Source organism: Orycteropus afer, unplaced genomic scaffold (assembly GCF_000298275.1).
Source record: "Orycteropus afer afer isolate SDZICR_OR568_19922 unplaced genomic scaffold, OryAfe1.0 scaffold00112, whole genome shotgun sequence".
NCBI classification, from domain to species: Eukaryota; Metazoa; Chordata; class Mammalia; order Tubulidentata; family Orycteropodidae; genus Orycteropus; species Orycteropus afer.
In genome coordinates this window covers 2,050,760-2,071,800 of record NW_006921699.1, presented here as the reverse complement: position 1 = coordinate 2,071,800, position 21,041 = coordinate 2,050,760, and the positions used below count along the sequence as shown (strand labels likewise).

Sequence of the window (21,041 nt, the reverse complement as noted above, 5' to 3'; positions counted from 1 at the left end):
GGTCGCCTGGTGGGTGAATCACTGTTGCTGGGGTGTTAGCAGGCATTGGATGACCTCCCTGTGGGGGGTTCAAACTCTGGGGCTGCCACGTCCTGCTGGAGTCCATTTGAAAAGGGCCTACTTTGTTTCCTTTTCATTTGAAGTATATCATAAAGTATTTTTAAAGTTTCTATAGAATTCCTTGTACAAAGATTAGGAAATATGAATAAGCATAAAGTGAAAAATAAAATCACTGAGATACTGGTAAATTTATGACTTTCTTCTTGCATATATACAAATTAATTTTTCTTTACAAAAGTGTTATCATAGAATACATATCATGTAGCAGCCTGTGTTTCTCACTTACCAATATATTTTGATCTTCACTCTACGTCAATAAAAACTCATTGAGTTCATTGCAACTCATAGTGATCCCTCCTTGGGTTTCCAGGTCTGTATCTCTACAGAAGTAGATTTCCCAGTCTTCCTTCTGAGGTGTGGATGGTGAGTTTGAATTACCAGCCTTCTGGTTAGCAGTCAAGTACCTTAGGCACTATGCTACCAGAGCTCCTGTATAGACATGCATCATTCATTCTTAATGGCTGTATAACAACCCAGTGTAATTTCTAAAATCTTCTGCTGTATTTTGCTCTCTTGAACAAGTCTGTGATGAAGTGTTATCTCGGTACCTAATACAGGCTAGGAATTGTTCTAAACTTTGGGGATGTAGCTCAGATAAAACTCAATATTGTTTTCCTGTTCAGACTTGGTGTCACTTTGTTTTCAAGGGAGCTTGACATTGCTCACTTTTAGGCCTAATGTGCATGGAGCCCAGGAGGGCTTTTAGCAGCATTGGAAACATTTGGGTGCACTGTGAAGGCACACATACTTCTACCTCTTCTGTCCAAAGTGAGCTCTAGGTGTGAGGTATGAGATGGGTCGGGAGTATGAAGGTGGTTGGCCTTTCCCACACTGTGGGGCATGGTCCTTGGATGTTGTCCCATCCCAACCTGGCCCTAATTAGATGCTTTTTTTTGTATACATCTTTTGTGTTCAGGAGCCTTGGATCAGAAGGGGTAGGGCTCCAGGGCACCCCTTCGTAGGGTGCATGTGGATATAGCAGGCTTGGAACTATGGGCTAGTCATCATCATCCCCCCACCCACCCAGAGCAGGACTTTGTAGGCTCTTGGTAAACCATTTCCTAAAACCCTATCTGTGGTTCTTTGGGCTCTGCCTCTAGGCCAGGATTCATGGATCAGCTCAGTCTAAGCCACACAGCACATTCCAGAGAAATGACAGCTGGTATTCATGTAATGAAGAAACCTGGCTGTTACTTCCTGAGTGCTATAAGGCACAAACCATGGACAGTATCATCAGGGTGGTTTGAAAGGAATGGAGAGGCTTCTCCTTCCCTAAATTTGTTGCCTGATCTCTAAAGAGGTATGCAGCTGCAACTAGCCACATACCTGGGGAAAAGTGCTGAGGCCCCCAGTTCTACCCATGACTAGTATGGTCTCCTGCCTGGACTCTGCTTTCCCTTTGCTCCAGCTCTAAGGGGCAGGCAGCAAGTCTTTCACTATCCCTAGACACTTCCTCCTCCTCCTGGGTTCTTTCTGCCTGTCCCCTCCCTACATATGCTTACAGGAGGTGCTCTCCTGAGGTAGTCAAGCCTCCTTAAGGGCGCGGATCAGACACCCACCCCCTTTAAATGAAAGTGGCTTATGTAAGCAAGAATAGAGGTCTTCTGGAATCCTGGAGCTGAGAAGGCAGTATTGGTATCCTGGGAGCAGACCTATGGCTAGAATAGGGAATACATCTAAATCTGCTCACCTTCTCTCAGTAACTTGCTTCCTCTGACTCCCAACATTGTAACGGACCCCTTAGCCCAGTACTCCCTACCATGTTGTAGATTCTGTGTTGAAAGGCCTTGTCCTGTATATCTCTGTGCCCCCAATTCCTTGTGCAGCGACTGGTAAACTGTAAGCTCTGCAGACCTTTATCAGAGAGGCCATTCATTTATTCCCTCTTCTTCCTGATATAGATATCTGTCTGGGGGTGGAGGTTGTGCTTGGCTTCTCTCAATCTAACTTCGTACCACACACAACAGGTTGAGATTTCTTCTGAAGGGATGAAGTGAGGAATGGTGAATATGATTGTGTGTCTAATGGGCTGTGGCAGGCAAAAAATTGATAGGCAGGCATTAGTCAGCTCAGATAAGGCTTACATTTTTGGGAAAGCATCTGTTTTCCCTTAGTAAATTTCCATTTGAATACTCCAGTGAGTTTGGTTAAAACAGAGGCAAGAGAAGGAATCACTAGCAGAGCTGGGCCCATAGGGTGCTGGTCCTCCAGCCATGGGAAGGTATCCCAGATGGTTCCAGCTCACATCCTGGACATGCTCTGGGCTACGTGGCTGAGGCAGGGAGCCAATGTGTAAAGCTGCCATTATGTATACAGATCTGCTGCCAGTGGGACTTGCCCCAGTTTGTGCCTATTGCCCTGAGAGCTGGTTATTTGTAGGGTGATGAGAAAACAGAAGCTGGCCTCTTCCTCATCTCAGCAGCCCAACCCAGCCCAGACTGAGGTTTTGGCTGACAGTGGCTTATTGATCTTTGTATCTGAGTGCCTAGCTCAGTGCCTTTAGTCAATATTTGTGAATGAGTGGTGGCTGGCCAGTGAGGACAGTGTCTGCTGAGGAGCCTCACTGCAGGAAGAGGAGTGTCTTCCTGGATTGTCCACCCCCCTGACTGCTCTCCGTGGTCATGTGCAGACTGGCAGAGTTCAGTTTTTTTCCTCTTCTGGCAGGCCATCTTCTGAATGCCTCAGCTTGGGGATGAGTCCCTGGGGCATAGACCACATTGTGTCATGTTTTCTTTCCATCACTCTAGCTCCTATACTGTCGTGGGCAGGGGCTGTGTGTTGTATCTGGGTCCCCAGCATCTGACATTGTCCTGGTACATGTGTTGGAAGGAAGGATAGAAACGGGCAAGCAGTTCTGTGAAATGAGAGTGGGTGGGTGAGAGTTAGGGACTGATGAACTGTTAGAAACTAAAGGAGGCCTTACTTCTAGAAAGTTCAGCCTTCTTATTTGGCAGTCGGTTACCAGGAGCCAAGAGAGATGGAGTCTCTCTCAAGGGTGGGTGGCCTCCCAAAGCAGGGGCCAGAATTGTATACACATCACTGGTTCTATACCCTACACTCTATCCTGAATCTATCACACCACCAGTGGTAGTGATCCTGAATATGCTTCTTAGCTTCTGTGTGCAAGGCTGGGATTTTGGCGTGTTTGAATATGTGTTTATGTTTATACACATGTATGTATCTCTTCACGTAAGTTGCTTTTTCTCACTATGTTGATCTAATGAATGTTACTAAATGCTTTACAGACATTCACCTCTGTGACCATGAAACCCCAGGTGTCCATGCTGCTGATGACCTGGTTTGGTGTCCTGGGCTGTGTGTGGGCTGAATTCTTCACCTCCATTGGTACGGGCCAACAAGGTTATCACCTATTTGAGCTACCCTTGGCTCAAATGCCGGGGGATGGCACTGCCTGAGACCTGTTCTCATTCAGGGCAGGATGACCTCATCACTGGTTTTGACCAGTTCTGGGGAGAGCAGAGCTTATAGACTTGCTCTTTACCCCTCTGAGGTCCTGATGAGCTGGATGTTCTGGGATCCAGCTGTCTGGATTGGGCCTTACTTCCTGGGAAGTGTAGGCTTCTCTGGGACTGTCTAGCCTTTCTGACTGGCTTTCCTCTGGCTCAGAGAGTGATTCTGAGCAGAGAACATTCTGTGGCTCCCAGTGAACTTATCCCAGATATTCCCTTGGGTACCTCTGCCTCTATCTACCTGAAGTTGGGGGCCAGGATCCTGTGAATGCCTAGGCCCCTACAACTCCAAGTCCCTACCATCCCAAGAGAGCTGACACTCCCTTGGCTAGTGTTCTATACCCCAAGGAAGGAGGCTGGACATCCATCCACTTATTACTGGCGTTTTCTTCTTTTCTCCCTTGCAGGGCACATGACAGACCTGATTTATGCAGAGAAAGACCTGGTGAAGTCTCTGAAGGAGTACATCCTTGCAGAGGAAGCCAAGCTCTCCAAGATTAAGAGGTATCTGACATCCTCAGGCTTCACACCCACCTTGAGTTAGCCCCCTTGTCTCCCAGGATCCCATCTAGGATGCCCATTAGAGGAAGCCCTTGAGAGGACAGTGCAGGGCTGGCCAGGGCGTTACTTCGTGCCAGTCCTCTCGAGTGAAGTATGTGGGTTAGGAGGTCACTGTTTTTGTTTATTTTTTCCTTTCTACCTAAGAGCCTTTTTGCTTACATTAGATTCTTACCTCTTGTCCAAATTAAGGGGCTAGAAGTATCAGTGGGGAGATATGTTTATTTCCTCTCAGTGAATAGGGTCCTGGATCTCACCGTGGAAATTACCACAGATTAAGAACTTTGTGGGTAGGTATGATAGTCTCCCTTTTCCTCTCATTCACAGCTGGGCCAACAAAATGGAAGCACTGACCAGCAAGTCGGCTGCTGACCCTGAAGGCTACCTGGCCCACCCTGTAAATGCCTACAAACTGGTGAAGCGGCTGAACACAGACTGGCCTGCGCTGGAGGACCTTGTACTGCAAGACTCAGCAGCAGGTGAGGGGATGTGAGCAGGTGCTTGGGTGAGTTGGTATGTTGTAGCTTACTCCTGGGTGTATGTGTGTCTGTACCTGTCTTGGGTCTGGGTGTTGTGGGCATGTGTAGTGTGTGAACATGGACCCTTCTAGTGCTATGAGTCTTTCTCTTTTCTTCTAGTGCTATGACTTAGTAATTTGCTGTCCTTGTTTATTTGTTTGCTTTATTTTTATGATTATAGTCTCACATCCAACTCTGTATACTCAGTAAGCAATAAAGAAATCAAAACCTGTAGTCATTGAGTCAATTCTGACTCATGGTGATTCATGTGTTACAGAGTAAAATTGCCCCATAGGGTTGCCTTGCCTGTAATCTTTATAGAAAGGAGCCATGCTGGTATGGTTAAATTCTCAGCTGCTAACCAAAAGGTTGATGGTTTAAACCAACCAGCTGCTCTGTGGGAGGAAGAGACAGTCTGCTTCTGTAAAGATGTCAACCTTGGAAACCCTATGGGGAAGTTCTGCTGTGTCCTGTAAGGTCACTGTAGGTCTGAATTGACTCAATGGCAATGTTTTTTTTTTTTTTTTTTTTTTTTTTAATCTTTATAGAAGCAAATCATCACATTTTCTTCTATGGTGCTGCTAGGTGGGTTTGAACTGCCCATCTTTAAGTTAGTAGTCCAGAGCCAATAGTTTGTGCTACCCAGAGACCTCCATTTAATAATAATTCCCTATTACTCCCTCCCCAAGGAGACATGGTAGCTCAGTAGTTAAGTGCTTGACTGGTAAGAGACTCCACAGCACACAACAGTAATAAAAATACATCTTTTTATGATAAATTACAATTCTTAATCCAATTATCTAGTGATACATGCTACTAGAACTCCAGTCTTTCTAAAAAAACAAAACAAAACCAGACTCACTGCTGTTGAGACTCATAGCGACCCCTCCTTTGGTTTCCAAGGCAGTATCACTATAGAAGTAGGTTGACCATCCTCCCTTCCAAGGAGGGACTGGTGGGTTTGAACTAGCAGCCTTCTGGTTAACAGTCAATTGCCTTAGGCACTATGCTACCAGATCTCCCACCAGTCTTTCTACACATGCATATGTATTTTTTAAAAATGGAATAATCAATATATACCAGGGGATGCATGCTCACTTGTTTTCAGGGACCAAAGTGTTAATAAAAATAAGTGAAATGGGCTGGGTGATGGGACCAAGACAAGCTGCAGAGCCTGGGCCTCATCTAAATTCATTCCCATTGATATCTTTTACAAACAAAACATGTCAAGTCATTGGATATTGGATGTTTCCAATTTATCAGAAATCTTGCACATATATCTTTATGCCCATCTCTGATTATTTTGTTAGGACACATTCCTAGAAGTAGTAGTATTTACAGATCAGATAGGAACTTTTTTAAAGTCCTCAACTTTGCATGGGACTTTTAATTTGGTAGTACTTTCTATGCTCTAATACTTTCCTCTCAGAAGTAAAAGTGGGCCCTCCTGACCCCAGGCCCAGGTTCAGCTCCCTGGATTCCCTGCCTCTTCTCCCTGAACTGGGAATGCTGATTAACTTCAGACTAGTTGTCTCTGTGGCTGAGGCATTTCAGCCCATGTGGCCAGACTGGGCTGGACTTGGCTGGGGGCAGGGTGGCCTCCAGGGAGGGATTGGTAAATTCAGCCATGCTGGAGCTGTGCCCAGTGAGCTCACTGCCTCCAGAAGCCACAGCTGCGTTTCCCAGACCCCTATCTCCCAGCCTGGGCCTGTAGCTCAGAACAGGCCATTCTGCCTGCATGGTAGGGCTTGAGGGAGACTCAGCCCATTTCAGACAACTTCCTGCCCTCCAGTTTTGTTCTCCACATTCCCAACCATTAATATATTGTTCTTTTAGAAATCCATATAATTAACTGGGGAGAGGCAAGATAGGCCCAGAGAGCAGTAGGATATTTTTGTCTCTATCAGAGTCCTTGTGCCTGAAATGAGAGGGCCACGCTGGGAGTTTCTGGGGACATGTTCCTTTTTGCCTGGATTCTAAACTCTTAGAGTCCCTAGCCTTGCAGCTGTGAGGAAGAGCTTGGTCCCTCACTCTGCTGGGTTAGAAGTGGGTGTTTGAGTTTGAGGTCTTGAGAGCGGGTGGCAATGGGTGTTGCTGCCCTTGGAAGCAACCCAGGAAGGAAGAGCCTAGGAGTTCCCCTCCCAGTTCTCAGCTACAGGCAGAATCAAAGCCCTTAAGTCAGCGTGGCAGGGCCTGGTTCCTACCCGGAGCACTAGTATTGTAGTAACTGTGTATCTTGCTTTATAGCTAGGGCTTAGTCCCAAGATAGTCTCCTTGGGTATTTCTGTGGTCAGGGCCTCTTCCAGGCTGCAGTCTGTGGTCTTGAGCACCACATTTGGGGAACTCATGCCCTGAGCTCATTGCAGATCTGAGGGGTAGGAGTGCTCTAGAGAGAAGAACAAGGCCCAGTGTGTTCTCTCCAGGTCTCTCACTCGCCTTGGTGCTTTGCCTGGCCAGATAGTCCCTGAGCTGGTAATTGGGGGAGAGGTGAGGCAACACCTAGTATGCCCAGGACTATCATTCCATTTCTGGATGCTGTAGTGAAGCACTTACCAATGAAGATTGAAAAACACAGTCTGCAGTATGGATTACATCTCAATATAAAGAAAACAAAAATCCTCACAACTGGACCAATATTCAGCATCACAATAAATGGAGATTGAAATTGTCAAAGATTTCACATTGCTTGGTTCTACAGTTGACGCCAATGGAAGCAGCAGTTAGGACATCAAATGATGTATAGCACTGGGCAAGTCGGCTGCAAAGGACCTCTTTCAAGTGCTGAAGAACAAAGGTGTCTCCTTGAGGACTAAGGTGTGCCTGACACACGCCATGATATTTTCAGTCGCCTCATATCCATGTGAGAGCTGGACAATGAATAAGGAAGAGTGAAGAAGAGTCAATGCTTTTGAGTTGTGGTGCTGGCGAAGAATGCTGAAAGTACCATGGACTGCTAAAAGAACTAACAGATCTGTTCTGGAGGAAGTGCAGCTGGAGTGCTCCTTGGAAGCGAGGATGGCCAGACTTCATCTCACCTACTTTGGTCACATTATCAGAAGGGACCATTCCCTGTAGAAGCATGCTTGGTAAGGTAGAGGGTCGATGAAAGGGGAAGGCCCTCAATGAGATGGATTGACACAGTGGCAGCAGCAATGGGCTCAAGTACAGCAGGGATCATGGAGCTGGCGCAGGACTGGGTGGTGTTTCGTTCTGCTGTGCATGGGGTCAGTATGAGTCAGAGATGACTCGACGGCACCTAACAACAACAAAGGACTGGAGTGAATGACTGGCTGGGCTCTCTGAGTTGATCTCCTCTGTCCTTCATCCTGAGATATAGGATAGAATCTGTGGTTACCTGAACAGCCCGGTAAACAGGGATCAAAGTTTTCCATGCAATTCATTTTCCACTGGGTAGTTGATAAATCCCTGAGTCCTCTCCTGTATTTCCCTCAATTATCCTTTCTGTCCCTTGTCCATTCTGTCCATACTGAGTCTGACTGAGTGCTTTGGAGTGAAGACTCCCAGACTCCCAAATGTTGACCATTGTATAGGCCATTTCTGTTCAGTTCCAAATAAGCAACACAGACAGTAGGCACAGTGAGGAATAAGAAAGGAGAGATCCCCATGGACTAGAGCTATTGGGGGAGGGTTCCTGGTGAAAGGGGGAACAGCCTTTGAGGGAGGAGGAGGGGAGATTGAGCTAGCTAGAATTCTTTTAGTGGGTCCCTCTCTGCTCCCTTATGGAATTCTGTCCCTGGATCAAGGGTCGTCTCTCATTCTCAGTCTCTCATTTGGAAGGTTTTATTGCCAACTTCTCAGTGCAGAGGCAGTTCTTCCCCACTGACGAGGATGAAACAGGAGCTGCCAAGGCCCTGATGAGGCTTCAGGACACATATAAACTGGACCCAGACATGATTTCCAAAGGGGAACTTCCAGGTAACTCTCTCCTCGAGGCTTTGCTTGTCTATGTGTCTTGCTGGTGGCTGGACAGGGTGGGAGCAACCATAGATTTGTGGTCTCTACCCTTAGGTGGACCATCACCTCTGGGTAATCCTCTCTTAGTTCCTAATTGGTGCCAGTGTCCCATTCCTAATTCTGCTGGCTGCTTTCCCCTGAGCTCAGCAGGGGCCTTTTCCTTTTACATCTCTGAGAAAGCTGGGGCTGCTGGTCAGGAACTCGCTCCCTTAGCCTCTGTCAACAGAACCATGGAGATCAGCATCCAGACCAACCTTCATCTCCTACCATTCTGTTTCTTCATATCCAAGGCTGATACTTCGACTCATTTCCTTTGACCTGTACCTGGCTCAATTATATTCTCTCCACCTGTTCATTCTGTCTCCAGCTTTCTGGACTCTTCCCTTTGAGCTCACACACAGGCTCCATTCTTGCTCATCTTACAAACACCCTCCCTTAGGAGCTAAAGCTCTTGTGAGTCTCTGCTGCTGATTGATCTCTTCTCCCCTCCTAGTTAGGCTGCTGGATAGCCTCCGCCACCTTCTCTGCAATTTCCTCAGACTCTTCCTGGAAGCAATTATCTTCATCTATCACTTTAGTTTTCCACCTACATTCTGTTTTAATATATTCAGTCAGAACATTTTCCCACCTTCTGGACTCATGGCCAGCTTCCTACCACACCTCTGTGTGCTCATAGGATCTTCACACTCTCCTACTACTCGGTGGGCTTCCTGGGATTCCCCATAACAGAAGTCCCTTCCCTCTTGGGTGATGGGGAGGCTGTGAACCAGGCAGGGACAGCCTGGTTTTGCTCCCTGCATTAATGGCCCTTTGTGTGATCTGAAAGGAGCTCTGGTAGCATAGTGAGTAAGGCATTTGGCTGTGAATCAGAATGTTGCTGGTTCAAATCTACCAGCTGCTCCGTGGGAGGAAGATGAGGCAATCTACTTCTGCCTTGGAAACCCAGTGGGGGGTCACTATGAGTCAGAATCGACTCAATGGCAGTGTTTATGTGTGTTTGTGTGTGTATGTGTGTGTGTGTGTGTGTGTGTGTGTGATCTGAAGCCCTGTTATGGCTTTGCTAGGGTGATACCCCACTCCAGTGGACCAGGTTTTTCTTCAACCCAGAAATCCCCCTCTCTAACCCAGAGGCTCGTTGTTGTTGTTATGTGCCATTGAGTCGGACCCGACTCATAGCGACCCCTCCTTAGGTTTCTGAGGCAGTATCACTATGGAAGTAGATTGCTCAGTCTTCCTTCCGAGGAGTGGCTGGTGGGTTTGAACCACCGCCTTTGGTTAGCAGTCAAATGCCTTAGGTACTATGCTACTAGAGCTCCCAGAGGCTCATTACAGCCTATTTGTCTCTCTTGCTATAGGAACCAAGTATCAGGCAACCCTGAGCGTAGATGATTGCTTTGGTTTGGGCCGCTTGGCCTACAATGAAGGAGACTATTATCATACAGTGCTGTGGATGGAGCAAGTGCTGAAGCAGTTAGATGCTGGAGAAGAGGCCACTACAGCCAAGGCCCAAGTGCTGGACTACCTCAGCTATGCCGTCTTCCAGCTAGGTGACCTGCACCGGGCCCTAGAGCTCACCCGACGCCTGCTCTCCCTTGGTAAGAAGATTCAGGGGAAGATAAGATGGGAGTGGGGAGTTGACAGAAGAACTGGCCTCTGTTGGCTGCTGCCTGATCCTTCTCCTGGGACTGTGTCAGTCTGACCTGTCACCTGACCAGTGACTAATGCCTTACTGATTTCAGGCCCAATCCAACTGCCAGCCAGCTCCTTACTCACCTCAGTCCTGGCCTTAGCCCTTGCTGATGGATACACTCAGGTCTGTGACACCTGTGGCCCCACATGGTCCCTTTTTTAAGAGGGTCCCAGTGCTGTGATGCATCTGCTGCTATGCGAGGTGGGGCCTTCTCTGCATCAGCAACAGTTGAGGAGGTGGGCTGTACTTTTATGTGGCTTGTGTTGGAGTAAAGGAGACCAAAAGCATTATTTTAAAATCTATCTGTTCCACCTTTTATTAGTACATGGGATCATCGTAACATGGAATTTTGCAGACCAGCAAAAACTTTCTTTTATGCTGCTGTTTTCCACAGGGTCTTGACCCTCCTGCCAGCTAGCTTATATGTATCCTGCAAGACTGATATAGATTCTGACAAATGAGTTAGTGAGAGGCTTGGACAGGGAGCTAGAATCCCTGGATTCTTCTTCTGTAAAACCTTAACCTAAGTCTCTTAACAACTTAGTCCTCAATTAATTAAACCAAGGCCCTTAATTGGTCTTGAATTTCCTTCCCTGAGGAGTGGGACGGTAATCCTGCCAAGCCTGTTCCTTTGGGTATTGAGGAGATGAAGCAATGCAGTGTCATTTGGTTATTCTTTTTGCTGGCATTTCAGTCTGCCTTCTGGATGTGACCAGCATGTGATGTGGCCACCAGTCATGCATATACTAGGGAATGGATGTGACTGCCACACAGCCATGTCATAAGCAGGAGGCAGGACTTTGAGCTACTTGTCTGGATCAGGGACCATGGGATGTCTGGGGAGGCCTGAGAAGATAGTCCCCATGTGCTTAGTGGCTGCCTAAGTGTCTCCCCTTTGTTGCTTCTCTCTTATTTCCAACCATAGTGAATAGAACCCCCATCGGCTTTTTGTCTTTGACCAGCAAACTGTGGTTAGGGTGCTGTGGAAGGCAGAATGCTGCGTGCAAGTGAGCAGCCAGGAGAGAGAACTGCTTACAGAATAATTTCTCTGAATGACCTAACAGATGTTTGTGGTTTCCTTTTCTTCCTTGTTCTTTGCTTTTTCTAGACCCAAGCCATGAACGGGCTGGAGGGAATCTACGGTACTTTGAACATTTGTTGGAGGAAGAAAGAGAAAAAATGTTATCAAACCAGACGATGGAAGCTGAGCCAGCAATGCAGGAAGGCATCTATGAGAGGCCTGTGGACTACCTGCCCGAGAGGGATGTCTACGAGAGCCTCTGTCGTGGGGAGGGTGTCAAACTGGTGAGATGAATGAGTGGTCCAAGGGGCCCGGGCTGTGGATTTGGACTTTGGCTCTGGGCAGGCAGATTTGGGGAAATGCTGCTCTGTCTTTAGGGACTTTTCTCAGCATCTCTCCCAGTCCTTTAGAGAGTCTGCTGAGGCTGAAGTGGGTGTTCTCTGAGGTATAGGACAGGAGACATCACCTCTGATACTGGCAGAATTTCAGACATTTAAGTTATTTCTGAGCTCCCCTCCCCACCTCAGTATGCTGTTTTTGCTTGACTCCCCGTTGTGAAGAAAAATGGTGTGGATGTGTTCCAGGCCCCATGGGAAGTCATGGTATCAGAAGAGAGTAAAGTCCCTATAAAGATGCAACACATGTTAGAGCTTAGTATCAGATATCACTGGCTGCTGGGAGCCTTGGGATCTCAGAGCTTCCTCAGGGAGGCTGAGGTGTGGGGCAGGCTCTTGACCTTTTCCATGCCTATGTCTGCCTGGCTTCTACTGGCTTCTCTACGTGGAAAGACTTTCCCTTTGCCCCAGCCCTTTAAATCTCTGTGAAAGGGGTCAGGAGTTAGCCTCTGCCACAGGGCTTGTAGACTTGAAATATTCTTAGGGGAGAAGAAAAATTGCATGGTTTGTGGGGTAACATTTTTTGCCAATCAAGCAGAGGGGCTTTTGTTTCCTTCTGGGGCAGGGCAGGGTGGTGGTAGATGGCTGTTGGACATGGTATGTAAGACCATTGTCTGCAGCTGGAGAAGGCTGGGGCTGGGGATTTGGATCACTCAGCTCATGGCCTGTCTCTGTGCTTCCCAGACACCCCGGAGGCAGAAGAGGCTTTTCTGTAGGTACCATCATGGCAATGGGACCCCACAGCTCCTCATTGCGCCTTTCAAAGAGGAGGATGAGTGGGACAGCCCACATATCGTCAGGTACTACGATGTCATGTCTGATGAGGAAATCGAGAAGATCAAGGAGATTGCAAAGCCCAAAGTAGGTGTCTCTGGAGGTCCTTCTCAAGTTACTGAAGGGCATGTCCTGTTTCTCAATCCAGATACCACAGGGATGCCTGTTTGCTTACCCTGCTTGCCTTTGCCAATGTCTAGCATGAATCTGTCTTGGGGTACTGAGATGCCACAGATGCATTCTGCCCTTGTGGGGAAGAAGAAAGAGGGACTCAGTGTGGATATCCAGGAGTAACTGGTACAATGACAGAAGGGCACACTGGAAATGGGGTAGGCCTACAGTGAGACATACCAGTTTCATCTGGAGCTCTTAATAAACCAAACCATAACCCCATGCCGTTGAGTCAATTCTGATTTATAGTGACCCTATAGGACAGAGTAGAATTGCCCCATAGGGTTTCCAAGGCTGTAAATCTTTATGGAAGCAGATTGTCTCATCTTTTTCCTGCAGAGAAAGTGGTATATTTGAACTGGTGACCTTTTGGTTCTCAGCCAATTGCTTAAACCACTGCTCCACCAGAGCTCCTTGGAGCTCCTGATATGGATTGCAAATAACGAGATTAACTTGGTGGAGAATGTACATCTTCACAGTATTGAGTCTTCTCATTCAGGAGCATACTTTACCTCTCCATTTATTCGCATCTTTTTAATTTATAAGCCTTACTCATTTCTTGTTAAGTTTATTTCTTGGTAGCTCCTTTCAGTCTGTAACTGTACTTTGTTTCTTCATTATATTTCAGTTAGTTATACTATTGTTGTTAGCTGCCATCCAGTTGGCCCCTGACTCATGGCGAGTGACTCTGTGTGTTACAGAATACCACTGCTCCATAGGGCTTTCTTGGTCTTTACAGAAACGGTTTGCCAGGCCTTTCTTCTGCAGAGCTGATGGATGGGTTTGAATTACCAACCTTTAGGTTAGCAGCCGATCACAAGCCTCTTGTGCCAGTAGTTTACTCTTATTTGCTAAACTGTTGATTTTAAATATTTGATATATTTCATAACATTAGGTAGTGTTTACTGAGTACTTACAGTGTGACAGGGCCTGTCCTAAGTCCTTAACATATTTTAACTATTAACTTTATTAAGTAGGCTCTGACATTATTTTCATTTGATTCATGAGGAAATCAAGACTTGGGTAATTCATAACTCGTTACTGAGCTCACTTACTCCTTTTCTGGGTTTTAGTTGATTCTCTTGCGTTTTAAGGAAAATTTTGTTTTGTTTTCTCCTTCCCAAAAGTTACAATTAATTTGTTTTTATTGTCTTATTAAATTGCCTAGAACTTCCAGAACCATTTATAACAGGCATCCTTGTCTTATTCCTGAACTTCCTGAAAATTCCTCTGATATCGTACTGTTAGATATGAAGTTAGTTGGTTTTGTATACATACCATCATGTTATAAAATTATTCTTCTATTTCTAGTTCATAAAAGATTTGCTCCCATTTAAACATCTTTCAAAGAGAGCAACTTGCTGCCATATCCCTGTCCCCAGTTCTCCATCACTGATGACTGAAACCAAAAACCATACCCACTTCAAATGAGTCTAATTCCAACTCATAGCAACCCTATAGGACAGAGTAGAACTTCCCCATAGGGTTTCCAAGGCAGTAAATCTTTCCTGAAGCAGACTGCCACATCTTTCTCCCACAGAGTAGCTGGTGGGTTTGAACTGCCAACCTTTTGGTTAGCAGGCAAGCACTTAACCACTGCACTACCAGGACTCCTCACTGATGATTAGGGAGAGTTTAGCTGGATTTTCTACTGCTCTGTTCCTAATAGAAGTGTCGTGGCCAAGGTGACCAGTGGGCCCAACACTTCTCATGGAGAGAACTGAAATAGGTTCCCATCAAATGCTTAGATGGGTATGGGGCTGGCCCCTGGACCTCATTTTAGAACAGCCTTGACTTGAGGTACTAGGAAAGCTAGAGCTGTTGGTATCTTTGGTGGGGATGAGATAGGGTCTAGCTAGTGTATGTAGAGAATGGGGACCAGGACCCCCCTTTGCACTCTCTAGGTCACCTGCATGTCACCTAGTGCCCTCAAGGGAGGAAAACCATTTTCCTGGTTGTCAGGTGAGGGAGGCACAGTTGTGCCAGAATCTCCTTAAAGATTCCTCTCCTGGCCCTCATTCCCAGACACTGAGAACATTTCTGTGGTAGGGAGTGTATGGTGTGTGTATATGTGGTGTTAGCAAAACTTTGAATAGAGCCATGTTGAAAGCCAAACATGTTGGCCATCACAAGCTGACCTTCCGGAATCTGTGAGGGACAGATGTAATTTTGGCTTTGAAGTGGGACTTATGAGCTTAACTTGGCCTGTGTGGAATGCCTGGCAGCTGCCTCTGGGTCCCCAGCATACTTTCAAAATAGCCCCATCAGTCCCTAGGGGCAGAGCACAGCTGCCCAGAGCCTCCTTGTGGGCAGCAGGCCAGTGCTGAGGCTCACATGTTTGGGTGGGGCCTAGCTGCGCTGCAGTTGTCATCAGGGAGGACCAGCATGAACTAGAGCTCAGGACGGGCCCAAGGATAGGAGCTCAGGAAAGCCCTCTGTCCTGGGTACACTGGCCATCGCACCAGAACATGCTACACCACCACAGTGTCCAGGTAGGGTGATCTCTTCTCCTGACCAGCCTCTGGTCCATCCATTCCTCTCCATCCCTTTGGCCACTCCCTACCCCAGGCTACCATCCTCTCTCACCCTGATCTCTGCTTTGGCCTTCTCAGTGGCCTCCTTTTCCCTACTCTAGCCTCTTCTTAGTCATATCTCCATGAAGTGTCCACAGTGATCCTTCTTTCTGACCTTTGTATTGTAAGTGCTTTCCTCCACATAGAGATTTATCTTTTTCTTATGGGCTGCAAGGTTGTATCCAGACGCTAGCCTCCTATCTCCTTCCCTCTTCATCTCTTACTGCTTTCCCTAAACTTTGATTCACAGTCCTAATGCCATACCCATTTTCATCCCTGGGCCTCTGCATTGCTGTTCCCTCTTCCTGTAATGTTTCTCCACCTGCCTGACTCCTACTTATCCTTCAAGTCTCAGCTGGTGCTTCTCTCTTATAGGTAGCCATTTATGACTCTCTGGGCTGCAATCCCATGCAACATTAAGCTTTCTCTATCTACGCTCTTATCATGCTGTGCTACAATTACCTGGCTACTTTTCTGCCTTCCCCACTTGACTGAGTTTTATCAGATCAGGACCATGTCTGGTTGGTCACACAGCGTAGTACCAGGTACATAGTAAGCACTCACCATATATTTATTGAAATTAAAGGGAAATACTGATGGAGTGGGTAACTGGATCTGTGGCCTCACCCATGTGAGGTCATTAGCGCAGTCCATAGCTGAAGGCTGGGCCCAGCTGGCTCTGGGTATCAGGCTTCTCTGGGGAGTATCATGAAGCCTGTCTGTAAAAACTAGAAGAGGATGGGGTAGGTAAGGGTGTGTGTATGTGAGGATGGGTAACTTCCAGGCAGCCTCTCACTTATGTCAACTTAAAAATTCCTTTCCTTTCCTGACTCCATCATCTTCCTTTATGAGGCTCCTAAAGATGGGAACTGTTCGGTTTTTTTTCACTCCTTGCAGTAGAAGGTAACAGGAAACTTGGGATTGGCTGATGTATAAGGAAATTAATCCACTGCTCTCAAGTTGATTCTGACTCATAGCAGCCCCCATTGGGTTTCTGAGGTGGTAAATCTTTATGGAAATAGATTGCCCAGTCTTCCTTCTGCGGAGTGGCTGGTGGGTTTGAACTACCAACCTTCTGGTTAGTTGTCAGATACTTTCGGCACTGTGCTACCAGAGATCCTTATAAGGAATTTAGGTACAGCTATTAACTCCATCTATTATTCAAATTTATGCACCAACCACCAAAGCCAAAGATGAGGAAATTGAGGATTTTTATCTACTTCTGCAGTCTGAACTTGACCAAACTTGCAGTCAAGATGTGTTAATTATCACTGGCGACTGGAATGCAAAAGTTGGAAAGAAAGAAGAATCACCAGTAGTTGGAAAATTTGGTCTTGGTAACAGAAATAATGCTGAAACTCGCATGGTAGAATTTTGCAAGACCAACGGCTTGTTCATTGCAAACACCTTTTTTCAACAACACAGACAGCGGCTATACAGTGGACTTCACCAGATGGAACACACAGGAATCAGATTGACTACATCTGTGATAAGAAGCGGTGTAGAAGCTCAATATCTTCAGCCAAAACCAGGCCAGGAGCTGATTGTGGAACAGACCATTAATTGCTCATATGCAAGTTCAACTTGAAGTTAAAGAAATTAAAACAAGTCCGCGAGAGCCAAAATATGATCTTGAATATATCCCTCCTGAATTTAGAGACCATCTAAAGAATAGATTTGATGCATTGAACACCAATTACCGGAAACCAGATGAATTGTGGAAAGACATCAAGAGCATCATCCATGAAGAGAGCAAGAGGTCACTAAAAAGACAACAAAAGAAGAGAAGACCAAAATGGATGACAGAAGAGACTCTGAAACTTGCCCTTGAGTGGAGAGTAGCTAAAGCAAATGGAAGAAGTGACAAGATAAAAGAGTTGAACTGAAGATTTCAAAGAGCAGCTCCAGAAGACAAAGCCAGTTATTATAATGAAATGTGCAAAGACCTGGAGTTAGAAAACCAAAAGGGAAGAACACGGTCAGCATTTCTCAAGCTGAAAAAATTGAAGAGAAAATTTAAGCCTCGAGTTGCAATATTGAAAGATTCTAAGGGCAGAACATTGAATGATGCAGAGAACATCAAAAGAAGATGGAAGGAATACACAGAGTCACTATACCAAAAAGAGAACTGGTCAATCTTCATCCATTACAGGAGGTGGCATATGATCTAGAACCAATGGTACTGAAGGAGGAAGTCAAAGCTTCAATGAAGGAATTGGCGAAGAACAAGGCTCCGGGAATTGACGGAATACCCATTGAGATACTTCAACAAATGGATGCTGCACTGGAGGCACTCAATCGGTTATGCCAAGAGATTTGGAAGACAGCTACCTGGCCAACTGACTGGAAGAGATCCATATTTGTACCCATTCCAAAGAAAGGTGATCCCACACAATGTGGAAATTATCAAACAATATCATTAATATCACACACAAGTAAGATCTTACTGAAAATAATTCAAAAATGGTTGCAGCAGTATATTGACAGAGAACTTCCAGAGGTGCAAGCTGGATTCAGAAGAGGATGTGGAACATGGGATATCATAGCTGTTGTCAGATGGATCTTGGCTCAAGGCAAAGAATACCGGAAAGATGCTTACTTGTGCTTTATTGACTATGCAAAGGCATTTGATTGTGTGGATCATAACAAATTATGGATAACATTGAGAAGAATGGGAATTCCCGAACACTTGATTGTACTCATGGTGAGCCTGTACCTTGACCAGGAGGCTGTCATTCGAATGGAACAAGGGGACACTGCATGGTTTAAAATCAGGAAGGGAGTGTGTCAGGGTTGTATCCTTTCCCCATACTTATTCAATCTATATGCTGAGCAAATAATCTGAGAAGCTGGACTATATGAAGAAAAATGTGGCCTCGGGATTGGAGGAAGAATCATAAACAACCTGAGATACACAGACAATACAACTTTGCTTGCTGAAAGTGAGGATGACTTGAGGCACTTACTGATGAAGATTGAAGAACACAGTCTGCAGTATGGATTACATCTCATATAAAAAAAAACCAAAAATCCTCACAACTGGACCAATGAGCAGCATCACGATAAATGGAGAAAAGATTGAGATTGTTAAAGAATTCATGTTGCTTGGTTCTACAATTGATGCCAATGTAAGCAGCAGTCAGGACATTAGACGATGTGTAGCACTGGGCAGGTTGGCTGCAAAGGAACTCTTTCAAGTGCTGAGGAGCAAGGATGTCTCTTTGAGGACTAAGGTGCGCCTGACACAAGCCATGATATTTCCAATTGCCTCGTATGCATGTGAGAGCTGGACAATGAATAAGGAAGACCAAAGAAGAGTTGATGCTTTTGAGTTGTGGTGCTGGTGAAGAATGCTGAAGGTACCATGGACTGCCAAAAGAACTAACAAATCTGTCCTGGAGGATGTGCAGCCAAGATGCTCCTTGGAAGTGAGGATGCCAGACTTTGTCTCACCTACTTTGGTCATGTTGTCAGAGGCGACCATTCCTGGAGAAGGATATCATGCTTGATAAGGTGGAGGGTCAACGAAGGAGGGGAAGACCTTCAACGAGATGGATTGACATGGTGGCTGTGACAGTGGGCTCAAGTATAGCAAGGATCGTGGAGCTGGCGCGGGATCAGGCGGTGTTTCGTTCTTCTGTGCATGGGGTCGCTATGAGTCGGAAACAACTCGACGGCACCTAACAACAGCAACAAGAATTAACTCCATCAATACTTTCAATTAGCCTAACTTCTCCTTCTGCTTGGTTGGGATTGTTGGTCTTCCTTCTTGCCAAAGGGGCAAGGAGGCCACATCTTCTGACCTCCTCTAACCCCACAAGAGGAAGACAGAATCACCATCAGTAGCCTAGGGCCTCTTCCTGTGAGGCCAGACATGCTGCCTCCCTCCAGCCCCTTCACCAACCCTGACACCAGCCATTCCTCCCGCAGCACCTCTCTGCTGGGTTCGATAATTCGCTACAGTGGCCACACAGAACTCACAGATTATGAGGTTAATTAGGAAAGCAGCAGGCTACAGTTCAAGTTCAGGAACACACTCAGTTTCTCTCAGCCTGCCATCTCTCAGCTGACAGTATCTCTCAGTGTCTCTCCCAGTACCATGTATCTCTCATTGTCTCTCTCAGCAGCACATGTCTCTCAGCATTGCATGCCTCTCATGTCTCTCAGCCAGCAGTGAGATATTTCTTCTGCCTCTAGAAGGGTTCCTTTTGAGCCTGGCAGAGTGGCCAAACTAACCAATGCCAACATCAGCATTCTGTGTACTTGAGAGAGAGCAAATTTCCCAGAAAATTACTTCATGCTGCTCCCAACAGAAATACCCCAGGTGGATAACTTTAACAATCAGGAGCTACTCAGTTGCTCATGGCAAATTCCACCATGGAGTTACAAAGACTTATGGCTAGAAAAGCCACACTATGTAATTTACTACAGTGCCCTTCTCTTGTGATTCTTAGAGGTACATTAGAGCCCTTTTGTGTTTAGAGGAGGGAACAGTATCCAGCCTAACGTAAGCGGGGCATGATAGCCTCCAAGGAGAGGTGGGGTATGGAGTTGTCAGAAGCCTAGTGTGAGGTGGTGCAGCAGCAGAAATTTTGGGAGATTATGAGTACGCTTCTTGACAGAGGGGACCACTGAGGTTCAGAAGGATGGTGGGACTTGACCAAATCAAGAGAGCAGGTAGGGTTGAGGCTCAGAGGTGATGGCAGTCTTGTGGGAACAGCTCAGCTCAGGCAGGGATTGTATGTGGGCCTGGTGAGAAGGTTGTCCAGGCAGATGGGTGAATGAGCAAAACAGGCTCCATTGGCATAATTCCTCAGGCAGCATGGACCTGCATAGGAGCAGGGGTGGACAATGATCAAGCAGGATGGTGGCCTGGGTCTGATGACAGAGTAGGTATCTGGAGGCCTCAGACTTCTGCCCTGGCCTGACTTTCAGGATGTTGGGGCCTAGGCTAGAACTACTGTCTGCAAAGCCTTTCCCTTACTGACCTGGCTGGCAGATCTGTTCCTGGTGTTCTTCAGGTAACACTCAAGTTAAAGAAGGATAAATCTGCTTTATCTTCCTGCCTTCCAGCTTGCACGAGCCACTGTTCGAGATCCCAAGACAGGCATCCTCACTGTTGCCAGCTATAGAGTTTCTAAAAGGTAAGCAAAGATGGTGGTAGCGGTTGGGGTTGGTGATAACTTGCTCAAGCCCCAAACCCAAGGCCTCCCAGTCTCCACTCTGGAGAGTTGACTGGACCTACCCTGCATGCTGGCCATTCCTCACCCTTTTGTAGCTCTAATCCTGTGCTGCCTGGTAGTGCTGGTCCTGACTATGAGTAGAAAGTACGAGACCTAACCATGCCATCCACACCTTCCTTTCTCTCCCCTAGCTCCTGGCTAGAAGAGGATGATGACCCTGTTGTGGCCCAAGTAAATCGTCGCATGCAGCACATCACGGGGCTAACAGTAAAGACTGCAGAGCTTTTGCAGGTACAGCTGGTCCCTGGAACCCTGAAGGTTTCAGAAGGGGGCATTTATGGCTAGGTGGTTTCCCAGAGGGCCATATTGGCATCATTGGTGTAGCTGAGGGAGCGTCTAGCCAGAATGTATGGAGATTGGGGATCAAGACCCCCCTTTTCACTCCCTGGATCAGTAGCATATGTCTTCCAAAGCTCTCCAGGGAGGAAAACCACTAATAAACTGTATGAATGCACAATACTATGAATATGGAGAAGCATGCCCACTGGCATTCAACAATTAGCATTCCACAAATGTGTGTGTGTGTGTGTGTG

General features: G+C 46.5%; 1 protein-coding gene across 1 annotated transcript in view; it reads left to right on the top strand.

Annotated features, from left to right (window-relative positions):
- Positions 1-3,383: 3,383 nt before the first annotated feature.
- Positions 3,384-21,041, top strand: part of P4HA2 (prolyl 4-hydroxylase subunit alpha 2) — a 45,813-nt gene continuing 28,155 nt past the window's right edge. The window contains exons 1-9 of the mRNA XM_007943730.2: positions 3,384-3,465; positions 3,998-4,094; positions 4,476-4,627; positions 8,465-8,602; positions 9,997-10,236; positions 11,440-11,636; positions 12,432-12,608; positions 20,339-20,409; positions 20,640-20,739. Coding sequence (XP_007941921.1) covers positions 3,384-3,465; positions 3,998-4,094; positions 4,476-4,627; positions 8,465-8,602; positions 9,997-10,236; positions 11,440-11,636; positions 12,432-12,608; positions 20,339-20,409; positions 20,640-20,739 — 1,254 coding nt within the window. The remainder of the gene's footprint in view (positions 3,466-3,997; positions 4,095-4,475; positions 4,628-8,464; positions 8,603-9,996; positions 10,237-11,439; positions 11,637-12,431; positions 12,609-20,338; positions 20,410-20,639; positions 20,740-21,041) is intronic.